At 37.9% G+C, this 18,977-nt stretch overlaps 2 protein-coding genes across 2 annotated transcripts; both read left to right on the forward strand.

Annotated features, from left to right (window-relative positions):
* The first annotated feature begins 2,675 nt into the window (after positions 1 to 2,675).
* On the forward strand, positions 2,676 to 10,222 carry LOC116261426 (protein mago nashi homolog). The gene is made up of 3 exons (XM_031640167.2): positions 2,676 to 3,007; positions 3,621 to 3,797; positions 9,842 to 10,222. Exons 1-3 carry the CDS (start codon positions 2,765 to 2,767, stop codon positions 9,899 to 9,901), a joined length of 480 nt encoding a protein of 159 aa, XP_031496027.1. The 5' UTR covers positions 2,676 to 2,764; the 3' UTR covers positions 9,902 to 10,222.
* A 2,620-nt stretch (positions 10,223 to 12,842) lies between these two features.
* LOC116259891 (protein CLT2, chloroplastic) lies at positions 12,843 to 18,385 on the forward strand. The gene is made up of 10 exons (XM_031637874.2): positions 12,843 to 13,381; positions 14,475 to 14,620; positions 14,920 to 14,957; positions 15,167 to 15,282; positions 16,085 to 16,184; positions 16,275 to 16,310; positions 16,571 to 16,621; positions 16,756 to 16,879; positions 17,456 to 17,581; positions 18,098 to 18,385. Exons 1-10 carry the CDS (start codon positions 13,014 to 13,016, stop codon positions 18,247 to 18,249), a joined length of 1,257 nt encoding a protein of 418 aa, XP_031493734.1. The 5' UTR covers positions 12,843 to 13,013; the 3' UTR covers positions 18,250 to 18,385.
* The last annotated feature ends 592 nt before the right edge of the window (positions 18,386 to 18,977 follow it).

The raw sequence follows: 18,977 nt of genomic DNA on the forward strand, positions 1-18,977 counted from the left end.
TCTAATTCCAGAATGGCATTATTGCTCTCTGCTTTTTTATATATATATATTCCATAGAAGGCTAGAATTGCGAGTTGTGAAGCATAAACAAGTTTACATTTCAAATTGTTGAAGGACAAAAGGAGGACAGGGGATTACGGATGTGACCAGATTTTGATCAAAATTGGCACAGCTAGAAAATCCAAAACTCCAAACCATACCTGAACTTTTTTACATCAAATCGAAGATTCATAAGGCCCATTAAGTTCAGTGCATAGGTTTTCATATGAAATGCTGGCATGCAACAAATTGGATTCAAATGAAACTGCTTTCCCAAGCCATTCCATTGGGAATCCAATTCATCTAAATCTTCAACCCTCCGGAAAGAACGTGGTTATCAGCCATTTATGTGCCGCCTCAAATATGAATTTTGTCTCCGTCACTGGTATCACCGGCTTTGCACATTCAGGCAGTGATGATGCCAAACATGGACGGCTTTGGCTCACATCCCAGATCAGACCAGCTGTGCTTCTCTCTTTATCTAAATTTGGATTTTTGCTGCATTTGTTCTTGATTCAATTTTCAGACTTCAATTTAGATGCAACACTTCATACAACACCAGGATTCAGTAACTGACCAGAATGTAATTTCACCGTCAATCCCTGGTAATCGTGTTGGATTCAGGACATTGGTCAAGTGTATCATCCAATTAGTATCAGTGCCTATAGCCATTCCCGGGGAAGTTCCTCCTCTAATTTGATTTCTAATTTCCACCTCCTCCCGGCAGGTTTGCATTGAAAATACGCCATGCTTGAGCTTAGCTCGTCTCAGTACCGCGGTCCGCAACTTGCGCCCTCATTGTTAGCTCATACTACCTGGGCGGAGCGCATGAGCCGGCTCATATTGATTTGCGAAATTAAATATGGGAGTTTTTGAATGGTAAAACTCTTAGTATCTTCAACTTATAGTCACAGAAAACATGTTTTTTTTTTAAAAAAAAACACGATAAATTAAATGGCCATTTAAAACCTTTAAAAAAAACGTTCTTTTGAAAAAAAAAACTTTAAAAACGACAACGCATTTTTTCACTTTTTTTCATTTTTTCAGTTTTTTTAATGCCAAACAGTTTTTTTTTTCATTTTTTATTTATTACAAATTTACTTATTTTTTTATGTTTGTATTATTAGTTTCTCATTTATTTTATTTTTCTTTCATTTTTAGTTTTTTAAAAATTTTAAAAATTTACCATATTTTTTTCATTTTTTCAAGTTCGCCGTATTATACCTTAGAAAAACTTTGCCATTTAAAACTCCAAGAAGTTATTTGTGTGTATAGTTTAACTTAAAATACTTCCCTGCTAGGTCGATGGAATCCTTGTTGGTGATAGGTACATGGGCAGGAGTGCATGAAACATAAAGAGATCAACTGATAATTAATCTGTAATATAACAAATGGGATCATATTGAAAATTCATGCTCTTATGCCCTTGGTTGGATCTTCCTTGTGTAGAACTTTAGGAAGTGGTTGATGGCTTGGTAGAACAGTTTGAAGGTTCCTTAATCAAACACCAACAAGCGTTTAGACTGCTTGCCTCACAATTTATAGCAAAAGGTCCCGAGGGGGTTGGTGCAACAGTCCAAACAGCAAGCGGCGAGTTCTCATTTCAAATTTCTAGAGCATCAACTATTTGTACTGTAACAAGGTGCTATATTGACATGCAAATTGAAGTATGATCGGAATGACACTTTACGATATCAAAAGCGGACCATATACCTTAAGGGAAGAAAAAGATGGATTGAAGCTTCAGCTCTGTTTTAAATAGTAAGATGAAATACTTTTTCTGCTCTTTCAAAAAAAACAAAGTAAAGAAAAAGGATGTGATTAGTTTGCTCAAATGGATAGAGAAACCACCCGTTGAGAAACATATTTCTTAGCAAATTTACAAAATTGGCTCTTTGATTTTCGTAAAAGACACAAATAAAAGCCCCTTTACAAGGACAAAGAAAGGACAAAGAAGGAGAAAATGAAAAGTCATTTTATCCTTAGCTCACTTGTGAGGGGTAGCCCCTACGAGGACAAAACAGGAAAATGAAAAGTTATTTTCCCATTTTATCCTCATCGAGGGCACAAGAAAATCTTGGCTCTGTCATTGTGATGGGTGAAATATGCAAGAAACCCATCACCACTTCAAACAGTGGAACTAAGAACACTTTGGTTCTAGAACAGCTGAGTTAGGCCTTTAAGGGAAGGGAATGAGACTAAAATTTATATTCTGGACACTTACCTCTTTGATTGCTTTACTTTCCACTGTTTGCCAAAACAAGGTTAATACTTGGGGTGCATTTGTTTGTAGAAGCAAAGTGTTTGTGGTATGAATTTCAGAGCACTCTGTATCCCCTTGTCTGTTTTATTAATGAATAATTGCAAGTTCTGAAAGTATAAATATCGATCCACATGTTTTGATTTTCACGCCTTGAGGAGGGGAGGTAAAACAAGATGAGATGTGGCGTCACGGATAAGATGTCGCAAACATCATCTGGGTGTTTGTATCGCGGAGAACACCTTTTTAGATCCCCATTTTTCGACTTTGGATCATGATCCGGATTCATCACGTGCATTACAAAATTCAGATCTACCCAATGTTTGTGGCCGATCCGTTCTGAGGTCGATGCGGGAGATATAAATGGTACCGGGGGAGGCGCGAAAACAGGGAGGGAGGACGAGGCGAGCACGGAGGGATTCGAGAGGGAGGGAGGAGCGCGAGTGAGAAGGAGACATAGGCGAGATGGCCGGCGCGGCGGCGGTTGGTGGGCCGTCGGCGGATGACGGCGGTGAGTTCTACCTCCGGTACTACGTGGGGCACAAGGGGAAGTTCGGTCACGAGTTCCTGGAGTTCGAGTTCCGGCCTGACGGCAAGCTCCGCTACGCCAACAACTCCAACTATAAGAACGACACGATGATCCGGAAGGAGGTGTTCGTTACCCCCGCCGTCCTCCGCGAGTGTCGCCGTATCATTGCCGAGAGCGAGGTTTGTTTCCTCCCTATAAACCTAATCCCTTTTCTTCATCTGTTTCTTGTTGTTGTCTGCTAAAAGGAAATGAAATTAGGGTTTGGGTTCTTTATTGCTGTTGACCTTTTGATGTAGTTCAATAGTCGGAGTGAAGGGAGAAGGGTTTTGTGTCTTTATTTGATGGATTTCATTGCCAGTAGTGTGTGGACCCCATTTCTTGCAACTTATTGCTATATGTGGAGTTCAGTTTCGACGATGCTGATGCTATCTTGAATATATATATATATTTTTTTTATGTGGTTTGGCTTGTTTATTGTCGTAGAGTGTTTATTTGGTCCTGGAGTTTCTGACCTCGTTTACTTGAGTTCAAGGTTTCTGTTGCTTTGGGAGCGACAAAAAGGAGAGAGCTGAAGTTAGAGTTACTTTTCTCTTTATAGTTCTTCGTCCTCTTTTCATTTATCTCTTTATATTTCTCCATCTTCTTTTCATTTTTATCTTTCTCGTTTCAATTGCCGTGTAGAGTTTATGCTTGTGTATTCTCCTTCAGTTGTCATTTGTTGGCTCCTTCTAGCTTTAGTGGACGTCTTCTTTGTTGGATTCTTTATGGCTTCTTTTCATCATCTATGGCTAGATAATGAGGGAGGATGACAACAATTGGCCAGAGCCTGATCGAGTCGGTCGGCAAGAGCTTGAGATTGTGATGGGAAATGAACATATCTCCTTTACGACGTCCAAGATTGGGTCACTCGTTGATGTCCAGAGCAGCAAGGATCCTGAGGGCCTTCGCATTTTCTACTATCTCGTACAGGTTAGTTCTTGTATGCTGTTCTTGTTAAAATTTTTTGTTGATTGTAGATGGTAACGTTTTGTGTCTCTGACTTCTTGCGGTCGACAGGCTATCTGCAAAAAAAATCTGTGGCAAAATATTTGCTTATGTTTTGATGATTTATACTGTAGCACATTGTTTCCTTCGTTATAGGATGTTAAGTTTTTTTGGTTCAGGGGTATTATTTTTTCTCTAGAAGCAAGGTAAGGCATTTTGTTGCAACTACACTGGTGTGATAGTTCTGTATTGGCCATTTCGATTGGTGTGCTAGTTCTGCATTTTTCTATTAGAAAATAGAAGATGATAAGGAAAAAAAAAGGAAAAATAGTACATTTGACCCTCTCTAAAAACCTTAGGCTGAGCAGTACAAATGAAGGAAAAATATGTAAACGGACAAAATGAAAGATTATATGTTACTACATGTTGTAAGTTGTAACATATATAAATACATATGCAGTCACATAAAGATTGTCAAAGCAACACAGAATTTGTGTGTGTGTGTGTGTTTGTGTGCGTGTAGACACACTATGTTGTCAAAAGCATTAGGTGCAGCCAAGGTAGTTAGATGAGCCTTGAGCTGGGAAGGATAAATGCATTAAGCACCCTTTCCCCTCCTTCCAACCCCACCCTTTTCTCTTCCAAAAAAGGAAAAACAATAAAATGCAATTCTAAACGTTAAAATTAATAGCCAAACTGAAATATTTCATAATGAAATACCATAAATGTGAATGTACAACCAGAAAACTAATTAAATTGAATGATAACCCAAAGACATTATACATTTCATAAGATGATAATAAACATATCCTAAAAATTATGAAAGATCAAATTTATTGAAGTCGAACAACTAATTTTTGTCATTTTATAGCACAAAAGAAAAGCTTACAACTAAATATCAATGTTTTCCAGCATTATAGGGCATGCAAAATCTTACCATTTCCTAAATACTAACTTCTAAATCTTTAGTCCTAATCTCATGTTAACCTTTTTTTTCATAAAACTGTCTTCTATTATAATTCTGAATCTCTGATAAACAAGAAATGTATTAAGAAGGCAATGCACATTTATGCAAATCAGAGATGAAAACCTAACATGTAAATATTCAAAGAGCACTAGTATATGAATAATAACTGTAATTATAACTATAAACGTGAAGAAAGCCAGAAACGCATGCATATACACATTTACTTTGAATGCACCATCGCATGAAAAACAGAAGAAGAAGAAGAAAATTTTCTTAAAAAGAAAAAGTTAATTAGGAAAAGAAGAACATAAATTTAGGTTGTCAGTGAAAAAACTTAGGCTATTGACCTCATTGGCATCCTAGACTATGTTCTAGATGTTCTCAAGTGGCAGGTTTCCTGTGACAGCTAGCCTAGATGACAACGAAGCGTGGGGTGGCATAACGCCTAGAAATGGTTAGCTTGGGCCACCAGCCAAGCTGGAGATTCTTTGGCGACATGATTCCGAGTTCCGACCACAATGGAATAGCAGTAGTTATTATTTTTTGAATTTTATTATCTGCAAGCATGGTTACCACCATTGTTCTTGGCAAGGTTCATATCAGGTTCTCTTTTATGTTGTTTCCTTGAGAAAATATCATGAGTTCTAAATTTTGAAAAATAGAAGCAATGGTCCATGCTGAACTCTAAATTTATAAAATCATAGGTTTTAGTATTTTATTATAAGACTAAGAAGAAAAAAATTGTGTTAAGTTTTTGTAAGTACCAAAAACACTAGAAAAGAGTTTTTATACTCGCAGGATATTAAAACGATACATTTATTCCCTCAAAGATTTGCTAAAAATGCTTTGTTATTATTGTGATCAATGTCGTAAAAAGTGTATCGTAGCTGTATCGTTCTGGCTTTAAGATATGCCGTATCGTAAAATATCGTAACATATCGTAACCGTGTCGTTTTTTTTTTTTAAATAAGAAAAAGTAGGAAAAATTTTGATAAATTCATAAAAAAAATCAGTGAAAATCAAGAATAATATGTTCTTCATAAAAAAACATGTTTTACAAAATGATGACAGACTTATTATTCCTATAAAGTTACGGTTCATCATTCGTAAACATCAAAAATTGATAACAATATCAATCTAGAAAGCACAACAAGTCAAAAATTACATAACGTATATTATAGTTTCATAACCATAGATTCATAAGTCATAAGGTCCATAAGCCTATGAGATACCACATCAAAAAGCAAGTTTGAAATGTTATATATTACATCACAAGATGATAATGAAATTGTAAAAATGTTCAATGTCAATACATATAAAATGAAAGCACTGTCGACTCTCATTCATAATCTTCATCTCCATCTTCTTCTTCTTCTTCATCTTCATAATTTAAAAAAACTCCTTTTCTCCCAATGGGAATAAGCCACCCACGCACAAATCCATGGTTTAATCGATGATTTCATGGTGAAAATCGATGATTTCATTGTGGAAATCGATGATTTTCCTCCAAGGCGGCACAATCTGTATGTTAGAAATGAAGAAGGGGCGGGTTTTTATGAAGAAAACTCGAAAAAGGGGGGTTTGGGTCCCTTTTTTTTAAATCAGCTTGTATCGTACAATACGGGGCGTATTGCACCATATCGTACGATACAGGGGCATGTATTGTATGTATCGTACGATACATGTACGATACACTCCTATTTACAATACGGGGGGTGTATCGTATCGTATTTCCTAAACGATACAATACGGCCCCCTGTCGTACCGTACAACACTGATTGCAATAATGTAATAGAGCATTTTTTACTATATTTGGCAATGTCAATATATTTGTTGTACCAACTAACAAGAACGTAGGGATATTTTAAAAATATTTAGATTTTGGAGACAGTGGTGATTATGACTGCTGGGAAATTGCGCTTTTTGTTATAAGCATTTGACAGTCATGTTTTTGAACTGTATACTTCTTGGCAGGTAGGAATTTCTAAGCCTTTGTGAAGTGATTCTTTCTTTGCTAAATGACATGGTTCATTTGGTGATCTTGTTCTTTCAATTGGCATGATAGGTTATTTATGTTATGTTAATCATGATCACAGTCATCAGTGGATCTATGAATGAATGTTGAATGTTAAGCAATTAGAGCAATACAGGAAACTTGGTGTGGTGAATGTTCTATGAGTGTGCCTTTTGTGGGGTGTGTGTAAAATGTTTCCTAGATTGGTGCTACCTACACTGGATAGCTTTGTTAGGCCAGGTCAATAAAAGTTTGTCTTAGCCTCATGTTGTTGTTTTTTACTTCATTGATCAAAACCCAATTAAGTGTTCCTATTGTATGTCAGTTATTCTTTCCATCTATCATCTATATGGTAAAAAAGGAAAAAGGTTGTATGTAATTTGATATTGGAAAGAGCGCCTATTGGATGGAATTAACATTTTTTAAAGTTTTCTTCGATCTCATGGTTTTTATAAATATCTGTGTTCATTTAGGCTGAAGTAGACTTGTCGATTCTCATTCTCATTATTGATTAGGTCTTGAAGGATGGCCCCTGCTGAATTATCTTCAGAATTTAGATGCTAACTAGCCATCTTAATATTAAGTTTAAAATGAAACTTTTTCCAGGTTTTCTTCATTTTCTTGATTTTATAAGTATTCTTGTGTTCGCTTAGGTTGAAGCTCAACTTGTGACTTCTGCTGTCGATTTAGACACTAAAGGATAACCCTTGATGAACTGTCATCAAGCTTTAATTGCTAAGTAACCATTTTCAGATTTAGTCCTTTGATTTATTGTTCTAGGCCATTATTCTGGTTGGTTCTTCAAGGCTATTGTTTTCTGAATGGAAGGAATTTCACCTGCTTGGATGTAGAAGGTAATAGTTGGAAAGGGTCAAATTCCGATCAATTGGTTGAGGAAGTGCTCATATTTTCTTTGTAAGGGATGTCAACCATGAGTGATTCCCTAATGGGACAAGAAACTGTAATTGGGGGCCGAGGGTGAAGGTTTTTTTATTCTGAGTGCCTTGGAGAAGTGGTTTTAGTTGTCATTGCATTTCTTATGTTTGGGTGGTGGTGGTTGAGCAGCTCATTATGCTTGAAATACGATTCTTAGTCTATTGTGCTAACCTTTAGTCTCTTACCAGGGAAATTTCAGACATGCAAAGGAAACCCTAAAATTGTAGTAGAGAATCAGGCATTGTTTCATCTCTTATCACTGTTACTGTTGTTTTGTCTGTAACTAGTTTTATGTGGATACAAAAGCTGTTACGAAATACTCTTCTCCCTGTATTCCTTTTTCTTCGTGTGGCATCAGTTATCGTTGCTGTTCATGGATTGGATGTCTTATTGTCTATGTCACACAGACTCTTCAGAAAAGGGGCTGCCTCCGTGTCAGCACGTCGCTGGTGCTGGTGCAGCTCCGACACGCACCTCAACCATGTCTTTTTTTATGTGTTCAAAATATTTTCCATTTTTTTTTGCCTTCTCCCTGTCACTTTCTTTCTTTATGTATAATAATAAAAGTAAAAAGAAAGGACAGATTAAGCTAAGAAACTAGCTAAAATTATATATATTATGAATACATACATTTATATATATATATATACACTCGCCGCACCCTCTTACCCAAATTTTTGGGGATACATTGTACTGTCACCCGCACCCACACCCACACCCTGCAGTCATGTGACATAGCTTATTGCTCATTCATTTAAGCATAGTGTCTTCGCCTTCATGTTATTTTATCATATGACATCATGGATACATTCCATTTGAAAGTTGAACGACTTTTACCATGAGAGCTGTTGGTACCATGAAGGTGTCATAGGTTACAGTTGGAGAGGCAGATTACTTGAGCCACAGAAGTATGAAAAAACGACTTGTCATAAATAGGTCAGTTCTCATTGGGAGTTTAAAAGAGGAATATGTGGGAGATTTGACTGCTAGCTACATTTTGGCATAGAGCAGATATGGTGAGAAATGGAAAGTAATGGTGGAAGCCCAGAAGTTAGTGAATTTGAGTACGTGAGGACATTGTAAAGGGTACAAGAAATGAATTGTTTCAGCAAAACTCACATACTTAGAAGTACCCCTTTCGGACAGGGTATTTTAGATAACAAGTAAAGGTTTTCGTTTTAGACATCGTCGGCTTTTGATTGCACTTCTATTTCCTCTCCTTGTTACCATTCTAGATTAATGCTGTCATCATCGTATAATATCGGCCTGTATGTTTTGATAGCAAGTTTTTTCCTAATTATGTTAAGTTTTAAAATATTTCAAAAGGGAATGGGTATGTAGGCGAAAACCAGTGAGGCACCAGTGACGACACTGATAATACCAGTCCAGATAGCAAAGCAGGAAAACTATGAAGCCAAAGAAATCGTGCCAGTTAAATATTTGGGATATAAGCAGGTGAAATTTGTGCAAATGTCAAAATTTTGATATGCTGCTAGTCTGCTACTTGCCATTGCTTGGAAAGGTCATAATCTTATAGATGCATTAGATTTTCCATCTAGTAAGCTACTTGTGCTGCATTTCTATTTAGCATTGATTTTCAAACTGATGAAGTTTTGACTTTTGAGGCACCGAGATTGACATCTCTCTTTCACTGGTTAGATATCTCAGAAAGTAGAGCTCTATTTTTTGCTCAACCATCGTACGTGCTTCAGACACAAGTTAGAGGAATCCTACTTACCCTAGAAGGTTAAATTGCAGGATAAATGAGAAATTTTGAGGAAATGCCAAGGACAAATTGCAGTTAAATATGAAAACCATTTAGTTTAATGTGCAAACAATATGTTGGTCTTCCTAAATGTTGGTCAACCTTATGGTTATATTCGCAAATTACAGTGGTAAATCTGCTATCCGCTGTAGAAATTACGTAGGTTTCATGCTTGCGATTGGGAAAGAGCAGTGGTTTTGAAATCAGTTCTTTGCATTATTTGTCTTTCCCTCAGATATTTGACTTGTTTTCGGCTCCCTTATCTACGGGTGCATGTCGTCTCCTTCTTACAGTTGCTGTGCCCTGCGTGTAGGTTGTGCTTACTCATTCTTCTTCTGACTGTGCAGGATTTGAAGTGTTTTGTGTTCTCCCTCATTGGCTTGCATTTCAAGATCAAGCCCATCTAGGTGATCTGTCATGCTGTAATCTCCTGAATTGTCGTCGGGTCAGTTAGTTTTCTTGTTCGGGTTGTGACTGGTGTGGGATAGAGGCGTGGTTTGGCTTGCCATTATATTGCATGACGGTTTGAGTTTTATTATGAACAATGCTGGAGAGGAGCAATTTAAATATTACGAATTATTGAGGTTCCGCCTCGCTTCATTTCTGTCAATGCCCTTTAATGGCCGTCGCATGTAAATTTTCTGGGTACTGTTGTACCTTGCCCTGATATCTTGGAACCAATGATTTCAATGTTGTCCTTTTGGAATTTGCAGTTTATTTCACCCTCATATTGTTGGTAAAAGTGTCTTGTTCTAGGAAGTTTTTGATATAGATGCTGGACGCTGAACGGTGCTTTTTATTTCGGGAGTTATAGTTTTATGAATTTTTATGTGGTCTCTCTGCAGTATCCTGTAATTGGAAATTGGCACCCTTGCTTCCCTGCAGGTTGGGTTCAGAGTATGTACGTTCTACGTTGAATTTTAGCAGATCTGCATTGTGAACTTGGGTGTGTTCTAATGGTTTGTCTGTGTTTTTGGTGCACTAAGTTTTTTTTTTTTTTCCCTCGTAGATGCAAGGTTTCTTTCTCTTAGGATGCCTGCAATGGAATTGAGCAAAACCATTTCAACAATTTTATAGAATGACCACAATTTCAATATTTTTCGCTTGACTCTATCGTCGTCTGTTTCCATTCTTCTTCCAATCTTTCCTTGTGGTGGCCCTGCGGGAAGCAGTTTTCCCAATTATGGCACGGTTCCTGACACAAGAAGACCATCTCCGATAATTCACCTCCATTTTGAGATACGTACTGGTCTTGATACATGCTGTAATCTCTTGTCATATGAAATTACTAATTTCTGCAACAATGTTTGGGCTACGTGTTCTCACGGGAACCCGGACCCTTCCATCAAACTTGAGTATTTTGGTGGAAAGCTTTACCTTTTCCACAATTACCGTTGTATTATATTCGACAAGCATAGAAAGTAAGGGCCGCCTAAACTGACTATAAGGAGGCGGCAGTTCAAGTCCTGCCTGACAGAATGAAGACCAATGAGAAGAGGCTCGCCCCTCTGTGAGTCAGGGGACATCTGTTTTTATGGGGGCTCGACACATCGATCTCCTCCCTTGGCCAAACATGAAATCTGTCCCGGTTTTTTAAGGTTATACAGATGGTAATGCTGGGTATTTGTCATGCCTTACGTAACATTATCATGTCCTAGCTAGGTAAATTGATTTTGTTAATCTAATATGTATTTTAACACTGTAAATACTAATATTGTTAGATAGAAAATGGCTTACGAAACAAATGATCTTGGCTTCACAACCAGGAGTGGAAGATGAATATCCTTTGTAATTACAAGTTGATCAATTTATTTAATGACCAAAAAAAAAAGCAGACGTACTAATGATATCAGCTGATTCTTTCTTGCGATGGTCGAATAAACATTTGTTGACTACAAAGAGGCCTAAATTCTTCGGTGATTATTGAAAGTGTGAAGGCGATCATCGCAAGCCAGCCACAAGAACCAAGATTCACACTTCTAAGCATTTTCTTTTTAATGCAAGCTGGGATGACTTCATGCAAGGCTGAGGAACACTCAAGTCGCCGGTTCAGGTTTAGTATAGACACCGTTAATTTTTAATCCCTCACAATATAGTTTTGAGTCCATCCAATAAAATTTTTTACCCGCCTGAAAATATTGAAAACCGCTCTAAACATAAGGACCCTAACATGAGGCCGTGTGTTAGGGCCCCTGGACACTTGAAAAATGACACGTGTCCCAAAAAGGTAAAAATTGGAGAATGGAAAATTACATTTACTTCAAATGACAGAATTTTCCATTTCTTTGTGAAAAGTATCAAAAGTGTACTAGAGTATGCCACTGCACACGCAATCCCCAACTGACCGTCTTCGGGAATGTAAAAAACTGTGAGCGCTGCTCACCGGCGGCCGATATTCGGCTAAAATTCCGTTTGAAGGAAAGGGAAAACAAGGACTCGAAACAAACAGCAGCCGCCCGCTGGTCCGTCTCCGTAAAAGTGTAACAACAGAACTTTTGCCCAAGGTCCCACTTTTAGTTGTAATTTTAGAAATGCCCATCACATTTCATTTTTCTAGTTCCCACCGCCTCGTCGTTGAAAGCCGAAGCCCTTAATAATTAGCAAAAAGTAACGAAAGGTTTTTTAGTACTTTGTCATTTCCACTCTCTTGGGGACTAAGATATAAACAGATCCACCGTTTTTAGGTGGCAGGCATTGAACTGGGATCGCAGGAAGTTTCTACACTTTCTCTTGTTATATTTCAAAATGAGGAAATATGTATTCTTGTCCGTAACACATAGTCTCAGGTCTTGGACATAATATATAATATGATTTTTTAAATAAAAGTTAGCACTATAGCAAGGATATTAAAGCAATATTTTCAAATAATAACTAAATGAAGGGCCTCAAATGAAATTTTCTTCGGTACTTCTGGTTTCGCAAAGTTTGTTAAAAACATGGCGCTGTCGCCTTTCGTTTGCGACCGGGACAAGTAAAAAGAGAATTTTTTATATATTTATTTGTCCCAAAAAAAGTCCTATGGAATCAACACGCGAAGCGATGAGCTAAAGCCTTTTGACTTCTAAAAACTTTATTTACAAAATAAACGACACAACCCAAAACGTAATTATTAAGTTTTAATCAGTACTTTAATTGTATTATTAAAATAGCATTATTATATGTTGTTATTAGTTGCCAATAAATGTAAAGTATGCAATTTAAATATGTGAAAATACGTTGAAACGGGGAGAGAAGAAAGGGGGAGCAGACAACCGTTGACATGGGACGTGGCATGCACGTCATGTCCCAACGTATGAAGGAGACAAGGTTCGATCGTCATCGCTTATATCCTCCAAGGTGTTTGACGGTGAGGTGAAAGAGGCTGCGATCCCGTCATCGGACTCGTCATCGAAAAAGAGGAGGAAGAAAAATGGATCGAAGCCGACCCCAATCCGTTGGCGTCGTCTCCTCCTCCCACCGCCACCGCCAACTCTCTGCAACTACTAGCCGTTTAGGAGCACCCAATTCAAATTCTCCCGCATGGGCGCTTTGGCGCCAAGTCTAGCTCTCTGTCCCCCCGCCATCCGACTCCGCCCGTCCATATCCGTGCCCTCCATTCTCAGAACGAGGAGAGCCGAAGGGTTTGTGGGGAAGGGCCTCAGGGCTTGGAGAAGAAGGCATACTCCCATGAGATCGTCTGCCGAAGCGTTCGGAGACGCCGCTGCTGCTTCCGGAGGAAAAGGGGTAGATCTCTCGCGGATGCTTGCCACTTCTAATGGTGGTCGTCAGATAGTTCTGGCGTCCGCCGTGACGGTGACCTTAGCGGTGGCGAATCGCGTGTTGTACAAGCTGGCCCTTGTTCCCATGCAGAAGTATCCGTTTTTTATGGCGCAGATGACCACTTTTGGGTATGTAGGCTTCCGATCTGGAGCTGTGAATTCAGCCATCACCGATTTGGTCTTGCTATTGAATATTTTGTTTGGTTTTAGGGTTTTCGTTCTTGTTTTTTACTGGAATTTGTGAGAGAATTACGTCTTTGGCAATTGGTTGTCGTCTTTACCGTTGCACGAGTTGAACTTCCGGAATTCTTTGCTGCATCTTGGAAACGATTCGATTATTTATATTTGATCTTTCCTGTTGCCTCTAAAGTTGTCGATGCGAGATGCGTACTGATTCATTTCTTTGAGCTAGAGGAATTTGAAAAAACGAGTGAACCTTTTCTTTTTCCCCCTTAAATATGCCAACAAAATGATGAAGAGTTGTTGGTTCTATTTAACTCCTTGGATCCATCTCGAGTGAATGCCCGGAGGTACTGCTTTTCTAGCGAGAAATGTGGATTGATCTCATCGTTTCTGGTGGGAGACTCGATTCATGACTTTGTATGCTACTTTTCTTGTTACATGTCACAGATTTCGATTATTTTTGTTTCCTTTGCCTATAGCACCGCCATTGCACAATTTGCTCCTGGTGTTCACAGATCTGCGTCTTACAATTCTTAGTTGGATACATCAGCGTCCATTTGCCACTACCATATAGGATTTTTCCTTCTTCTTTTTTTCGTTCTTTCTTCTTCTTTTGTTTTTGTTACTTACTGCATCCTTCCACCTGCCTCCCGCTGAAGCTGACAAATGATAACACCACCTTCCTCTGACTGACCTTCGTAGTTGATATCATCAGCTGGAGAAGACTTCCTTATCTTGTAGAGAACTTGTCTCTGGTTGTAATTCCAATTATTTTACCTGACGACCTAAGACATTTAAGTGCACTGATATTTCTTGGCAAGTTTGTCATTTTCGTTGAAATCTTCGTTGTGCTTATATTATTATGATGTTTCATCTCTTATAGAACCTAATGCTTCCTCCATAGTTCTACTTGTCTATCTCTTTGTCCACTCCTTCCTGCCTCTAAGTAGGACCATTACAGTTCTTCCACAGACGTTGTCTTAATGGATCATTATGTAGTCCAGACACTAATGTAATCGACTGACACTACTTTGTGCAGGTATGTTGGGATCTACTTTTCTATTCTTTACATTCGGCATCGTCTTGGCATTGTTACAAAGGAAATGCTTACTCTTCCTAAATATCGTTTTATGGTAATTGGTTTCCTTGAAGCCCTTGGAGTTGCGGCAGGAATGTCTGCTGGAGGTACACTGAACTACTTGACCATATAACAACTAACTAATAGCTTGTGCATTTTGCTTTCTACTTGTATTTAATATAAACACTCCTGAATCAGTATATAATGCAAATACCAAGCTTCACAATCATTGTTACAGCTATTTCAGTGAGAATTTTATCTGACTGAAATCTTCGACAATGGATACTGAGCATGGAAACTTGTAAATAATTGAAGCAGTAACTTTTGCAAGTTATTTGTTAGAATACTAGTTTTAGCATTGGAAACATTCATTCATGTTTCGCTTCTGTCATTTGCACTTTTGCAGCCATGCTTCCTGGGCCAGCTATACCCATATTGTCACAGGTAATGTGGGTTATGCTCAATTTGTATTTAAGGTCATAATATTCAATTTATACAAAATAGCTGAATCTTTCTCTCTATTTGGTTTCTCAAAAATGCTCTTTTACCAATGTAGGTACTATCCTGTTTGCATTTGCAGCACTTTTTTCTGTTGACTAGAAAACAAGAAAGGTATGGAGGAACTTACTATTAGGAATATGATTTGTATGCAGACATTCCTCGTGTGGCAGCTATGCTTTTCTTTCTTGATTTTGGGAAGAAGATACGCTTTTAACCAAATACTTGGTTGCTTTCTTGTGGCTGCTGGAGTGGTTATAGCCGTGGCAAGGTCTCTCTCTCTCTCTCTCTCTCTCTCTCTCTCTCTCTCTCTCTCCCTTCCTCCCACCCCACCCCACTACAACCTGCACAGAGAAAACAAAACACACACAAGGAAAAGAAAAACTCTCTTTGAAGAAGGGGAAAGGAAACCTCCACATACGTCTTCGTTCAATAACTATACAAGCTTTATTACATAACATCCCCAACACAGGGTTGTTTGTGGCTGTACCATGGACCTGCCACCTATCCTGACTACTTTACTAAAATTACTGTGCTTAATTTACATTACTGTTCCACCCCAATAGCTATTAAATGGGTGGTCCCAAATTGAGACCTATCTCAGTCAATCCTTTTGCTAATACACATTGCCTTCTTTATTTAAAATTTAAATTATTGAAGGCATTTATTTTGTTTCTGTTAGTTGGTGTAAGTTTTTTGGTCAAAATCGGCTACATAGAGTGCATATATTTAGAATGCTTTTTTCCTTACTGTTAAAAGCTGACCAGTCATTAAGAAACATACTTTTCATGATTTCATCTTTGATGAATAGTTGGGTTTGACTCTTTCCTTCACCTCCAAGAAGCACCTTTAGTGATGTAGTGATATCATTTGCTCAAGCAGTTTAACTTGATGACAACTCGCTTTTAACCATTTATCTTATGTGACCTTTATGACTAGTTCCCCTGAATTATTTAATTTTGTTAAATTCCTCATAAGCATTTATAATCAGATAATTCATCCGTCAGATGCAATTCTCCAACTTAGTTTCAAGGTCAATTAGGTTACCTTCTTCAGTATCTTCTTTATTGCAGTGGAGCAAATGATGGACAGTTGCTGTCTCAAATAAAGGTTATATGGCCAGCGTTGATGGTAGCTTCATCTGCAGTTCAAGCAGGTGCATCAATTCTCAAGGTTACAACTCCTGGTTATCTTTCTTGATTTTGGAACTTTTCTACTACAGGATAAAGAAGTGAAACTTAAATTTTATATTTTCTGTGCCAGGAGTTTGTTTTTATTGATGCTGCAAAGAGGCTTAAGGTATGCTTCTCTATCCTATTTCCCATAGGCGTCCAAGAAGATTTTAGTTTGTGCTTTACACAATCTTCCTGTCCTTCATCCAATTTCCTATACACATCCAAAATCTTTCTGGGGGTGCTTTAGACAAGGGACAGATGCTGGGTTTTTAGATTTTCATGTACAAAGCCAGCATGTCAATGTATTCCCTGAGACAAGTGTGGGAAATGCTAGCTTCTGTATTTCTCGCTTTTCTGATCAATGACTGTGTTGTTTGGATGCAGGGAGGACCTCTTGACATTTTTGTTGTCAATTCTTTCGGGTCTGGGTTCCAGGTGAATATTGTTATGCTGTAAGAATTTTCATATTCAGTTGTTCAAGCAAAGCTGTTGCTTGTGATTAATCTGTATGTTCCTTTGTCTGTCTATCTAGTTCTTTCGTGGCTATATTCTCATTGCCCTCTTCACAGGCACTTTTTGTGTTTTTTCTTCTTCCCTTCCTGTCAAACCTGAGGGGAATTTCGTTTGCTGAGCTTCCTGCATATCTGCAAAGTGGTGCTGCGTGCTTTATCAATGCAGATGCAAACATCTCAGGTGAGTTTATAATTGCTGTCAAGATTATTTCAATTGTTTATATGTTTTAAATCTTATTTTCATCATGTTTACCATGTATATGCACATTAATAGTGCAATACCATGTTAGTACTAGTTTTAGTAATCCTCTCTTTACCGTTCTTTACTATGTGACTTGTGTGATAAGGTGTATTTGTGTTGCTCCTCTATTTCATTCTTTCGGCCATTGCAACTTCGTTGATCAGAGGAATCATTTTTTCTCTTTCCTTTAGCATGAGATTGAATAAAAGCTTGAGCATCTGATACATGAAATGGTTATAGTAGCATATGGAGTTTGAGATGGAACCATGATAGGTCACTGGTCATCTACTTAGGTAATATGAAATTCACAATTTGCTTTTCTCACGAGGACATTTGAAACATGGATATGTGATTTCCTTAGAAAGTTAGGACGATCAATGGACAATGTGCAACATAAAGGGTATTGATTAAAGCTAAGCTTATTGTGTGCAACTTTTTGGTGACCTTTCTAGATAAGTAGCTGTGAGTTTCTTTATTGCATGATTAAACACCCTTAATATTTTCTGAAACTTTCAGGTTGTGACGGAGCTCCCTTGCTTCCCATCCTTTTCATGTCTGTGAACATTGCTTTCAATATTTCCTTGCTTAATCTCTTGAAGACAACTTCTGCTCTTGTTGCTTCACTTTCAATAACTCTATCAGGTAACCCCTTGATCTTTTTTTCCCTCTTTGACAATGTAATACGTAATTTGAACAATTAAGTAAATCAAACTTTTTGTGTTATTGAACTGGTTGGTTCGACTTGTCTTGCATTTTAGCGTATTTTTCACTCCATTCCTTTGAGTGCCTTCTTTTGAATGTCAAAGAGTGTGCCACAAATATCTTGAACTGTTTATCTTTGAATAATTTATTGCATAATGTGCAGATGAAAGGCCCTAGACCTAGAGATGTGATCCTGATAGTTTAATTAGTGGGAAACAAGTAATCTGCTACTTACCTTTTAATGTTTAGATGGTTTCTAGTTATCTTAGAAACAAAGTGGCCTATATCGCAACCACATTTTTACAAGAAAAAGAAAAGGTGCTTTTTCATGATGACTTTGATATGTAAGACCTTATCAAATATCCAGTGATTTATACACTTGTAAATTCAAACCTTGTCACGTATATATCTATATCTGTGACGCTTTTTAGAAGCTAATATTCTGTTTCTGTGCAGTGCCACTTTCTATTTACATTCTATCACTTCCTTTGCCTTGGATCCCTGAAGGAGCGAGGCTGACCCCCTTTTTTGCTATTGGAACGATCATACTCGTATCAGGCTTGTTGCTGTACAATCTTCCAAAACCCAAGGAGAACAAGGTTGACTAACATCAAATTAATTCACCAATTTTGAAATTTTTGTTGTTATTGTATTCTGCTCATAATTGAAGACTGATCTCTTTGTGAAAATAAAGATATATGTGGCAATAACATGTGGAAAGGCAAAGTTGCCAATTAACATGAACAGTCTGCTACCAACAAATTTTGTTGCAGACAATGGCTTTCAAGCAGTTGGTTCATATTGACAGATTTTTTGAGGGAGATGCTCAAGATCTGTGAACAACTAGGATTAAGGGTGTTCATATGACTCGAGTCTGAGTTCGTTGTTGAAACTGGTCTCTCTTGATCTGTCCTATGTTCATCCGATGCTTTAATAGAACTGAGCTTGTTAAATGTACGGAACGCCCGGTTGGTGCTAGCGAGCCAGGTCCCGTTGTGAATTTTGGACCAAGTGATCCATTTGAGCCCGGTTGAGTTTGAATTTAGTCCTTATACTTGAACAATCTTGCCTTAATCAATAGAACTCATGTGAAGAAGGCGTGCAAGCGAAAGAAAGAGAGAGGAAAGGCGGTTGGGGAAGAGCGGAATTTCTTGGGGTTTACATCTGTCCTATCCTTTTATGAATTGAATTGATGAACTGCCGATACGATGAATCGGCAATTCAGCAGCCACACCGAATCAGTTATGAATTGGCAAAAATGTTAAATAATGTTTTTAAAAAGTTCATAACAATTACTAAGTTCTAAAAATAAGAAATTTCTTAATTTCCTGAGTAC

This window comes from Nymphaea colorata, chromosome 9 (genome assembly GCF_008831285.2).
Source record: "Nymphaea colorata isolate Beijing-Zhang1983 chromosome 9, ASM883128v2, whole genome shotgun sequence".
Classification (NCBI taxonomy): domain Eukaryota; kingdom Viridiplantae; phylum Streptophyta; class Magnoliopsida; order Nymphaeales; family Nymphaeaceae; genus Nymphaea; species Nymphaea colorata.

Bases quoted from the DNA above. Each gene is read 5' to 3' on its own strand.
- LOC116261426 (XM_031640167.2), top strand. From the start codon at position 2,765: ATGGCCGGCGCGGCGGCGGTTGGTGGGCCGTCGGCGGATGACGGCGGT. The intron at 3,008-3,620 runs GTTTGTTTCCTC...ATCTATGGCTAG, and splicing joins GTATCATTGCCGAGAGCGAG to ATAATGAGGGAGGATGACAA. The intron at 3,798-9,841 runs GTTAGTTCTTGT...CTGACTGTGCAG, and splicing joins TTTTCTACTATCTCGTACAG to GATTTGAAGTGTTTTGTGTT.
- LOC116259891 (XM_031637874.2), top strand. From the start codon at position 13,014: ATGGGCGCTTTGGCGCCAAGTCTAGCTCTCTGTCCCCCCGCCATCCGA. The intron at 13,382-14,474 runs GTATGTAGGCTT...TACTTTGTGCAG, and splicing joins GCGCAGATGACCACTTTTGG to GTATGTTGGGATCTACTTTT. The intron at 17,582-18,097 runs GTAACCCCTTGA...GTTTCTGTGCAG, and splicing joins ACTTTCAATAACTCTATCAG to TGCCACTTTCTATTTACATT.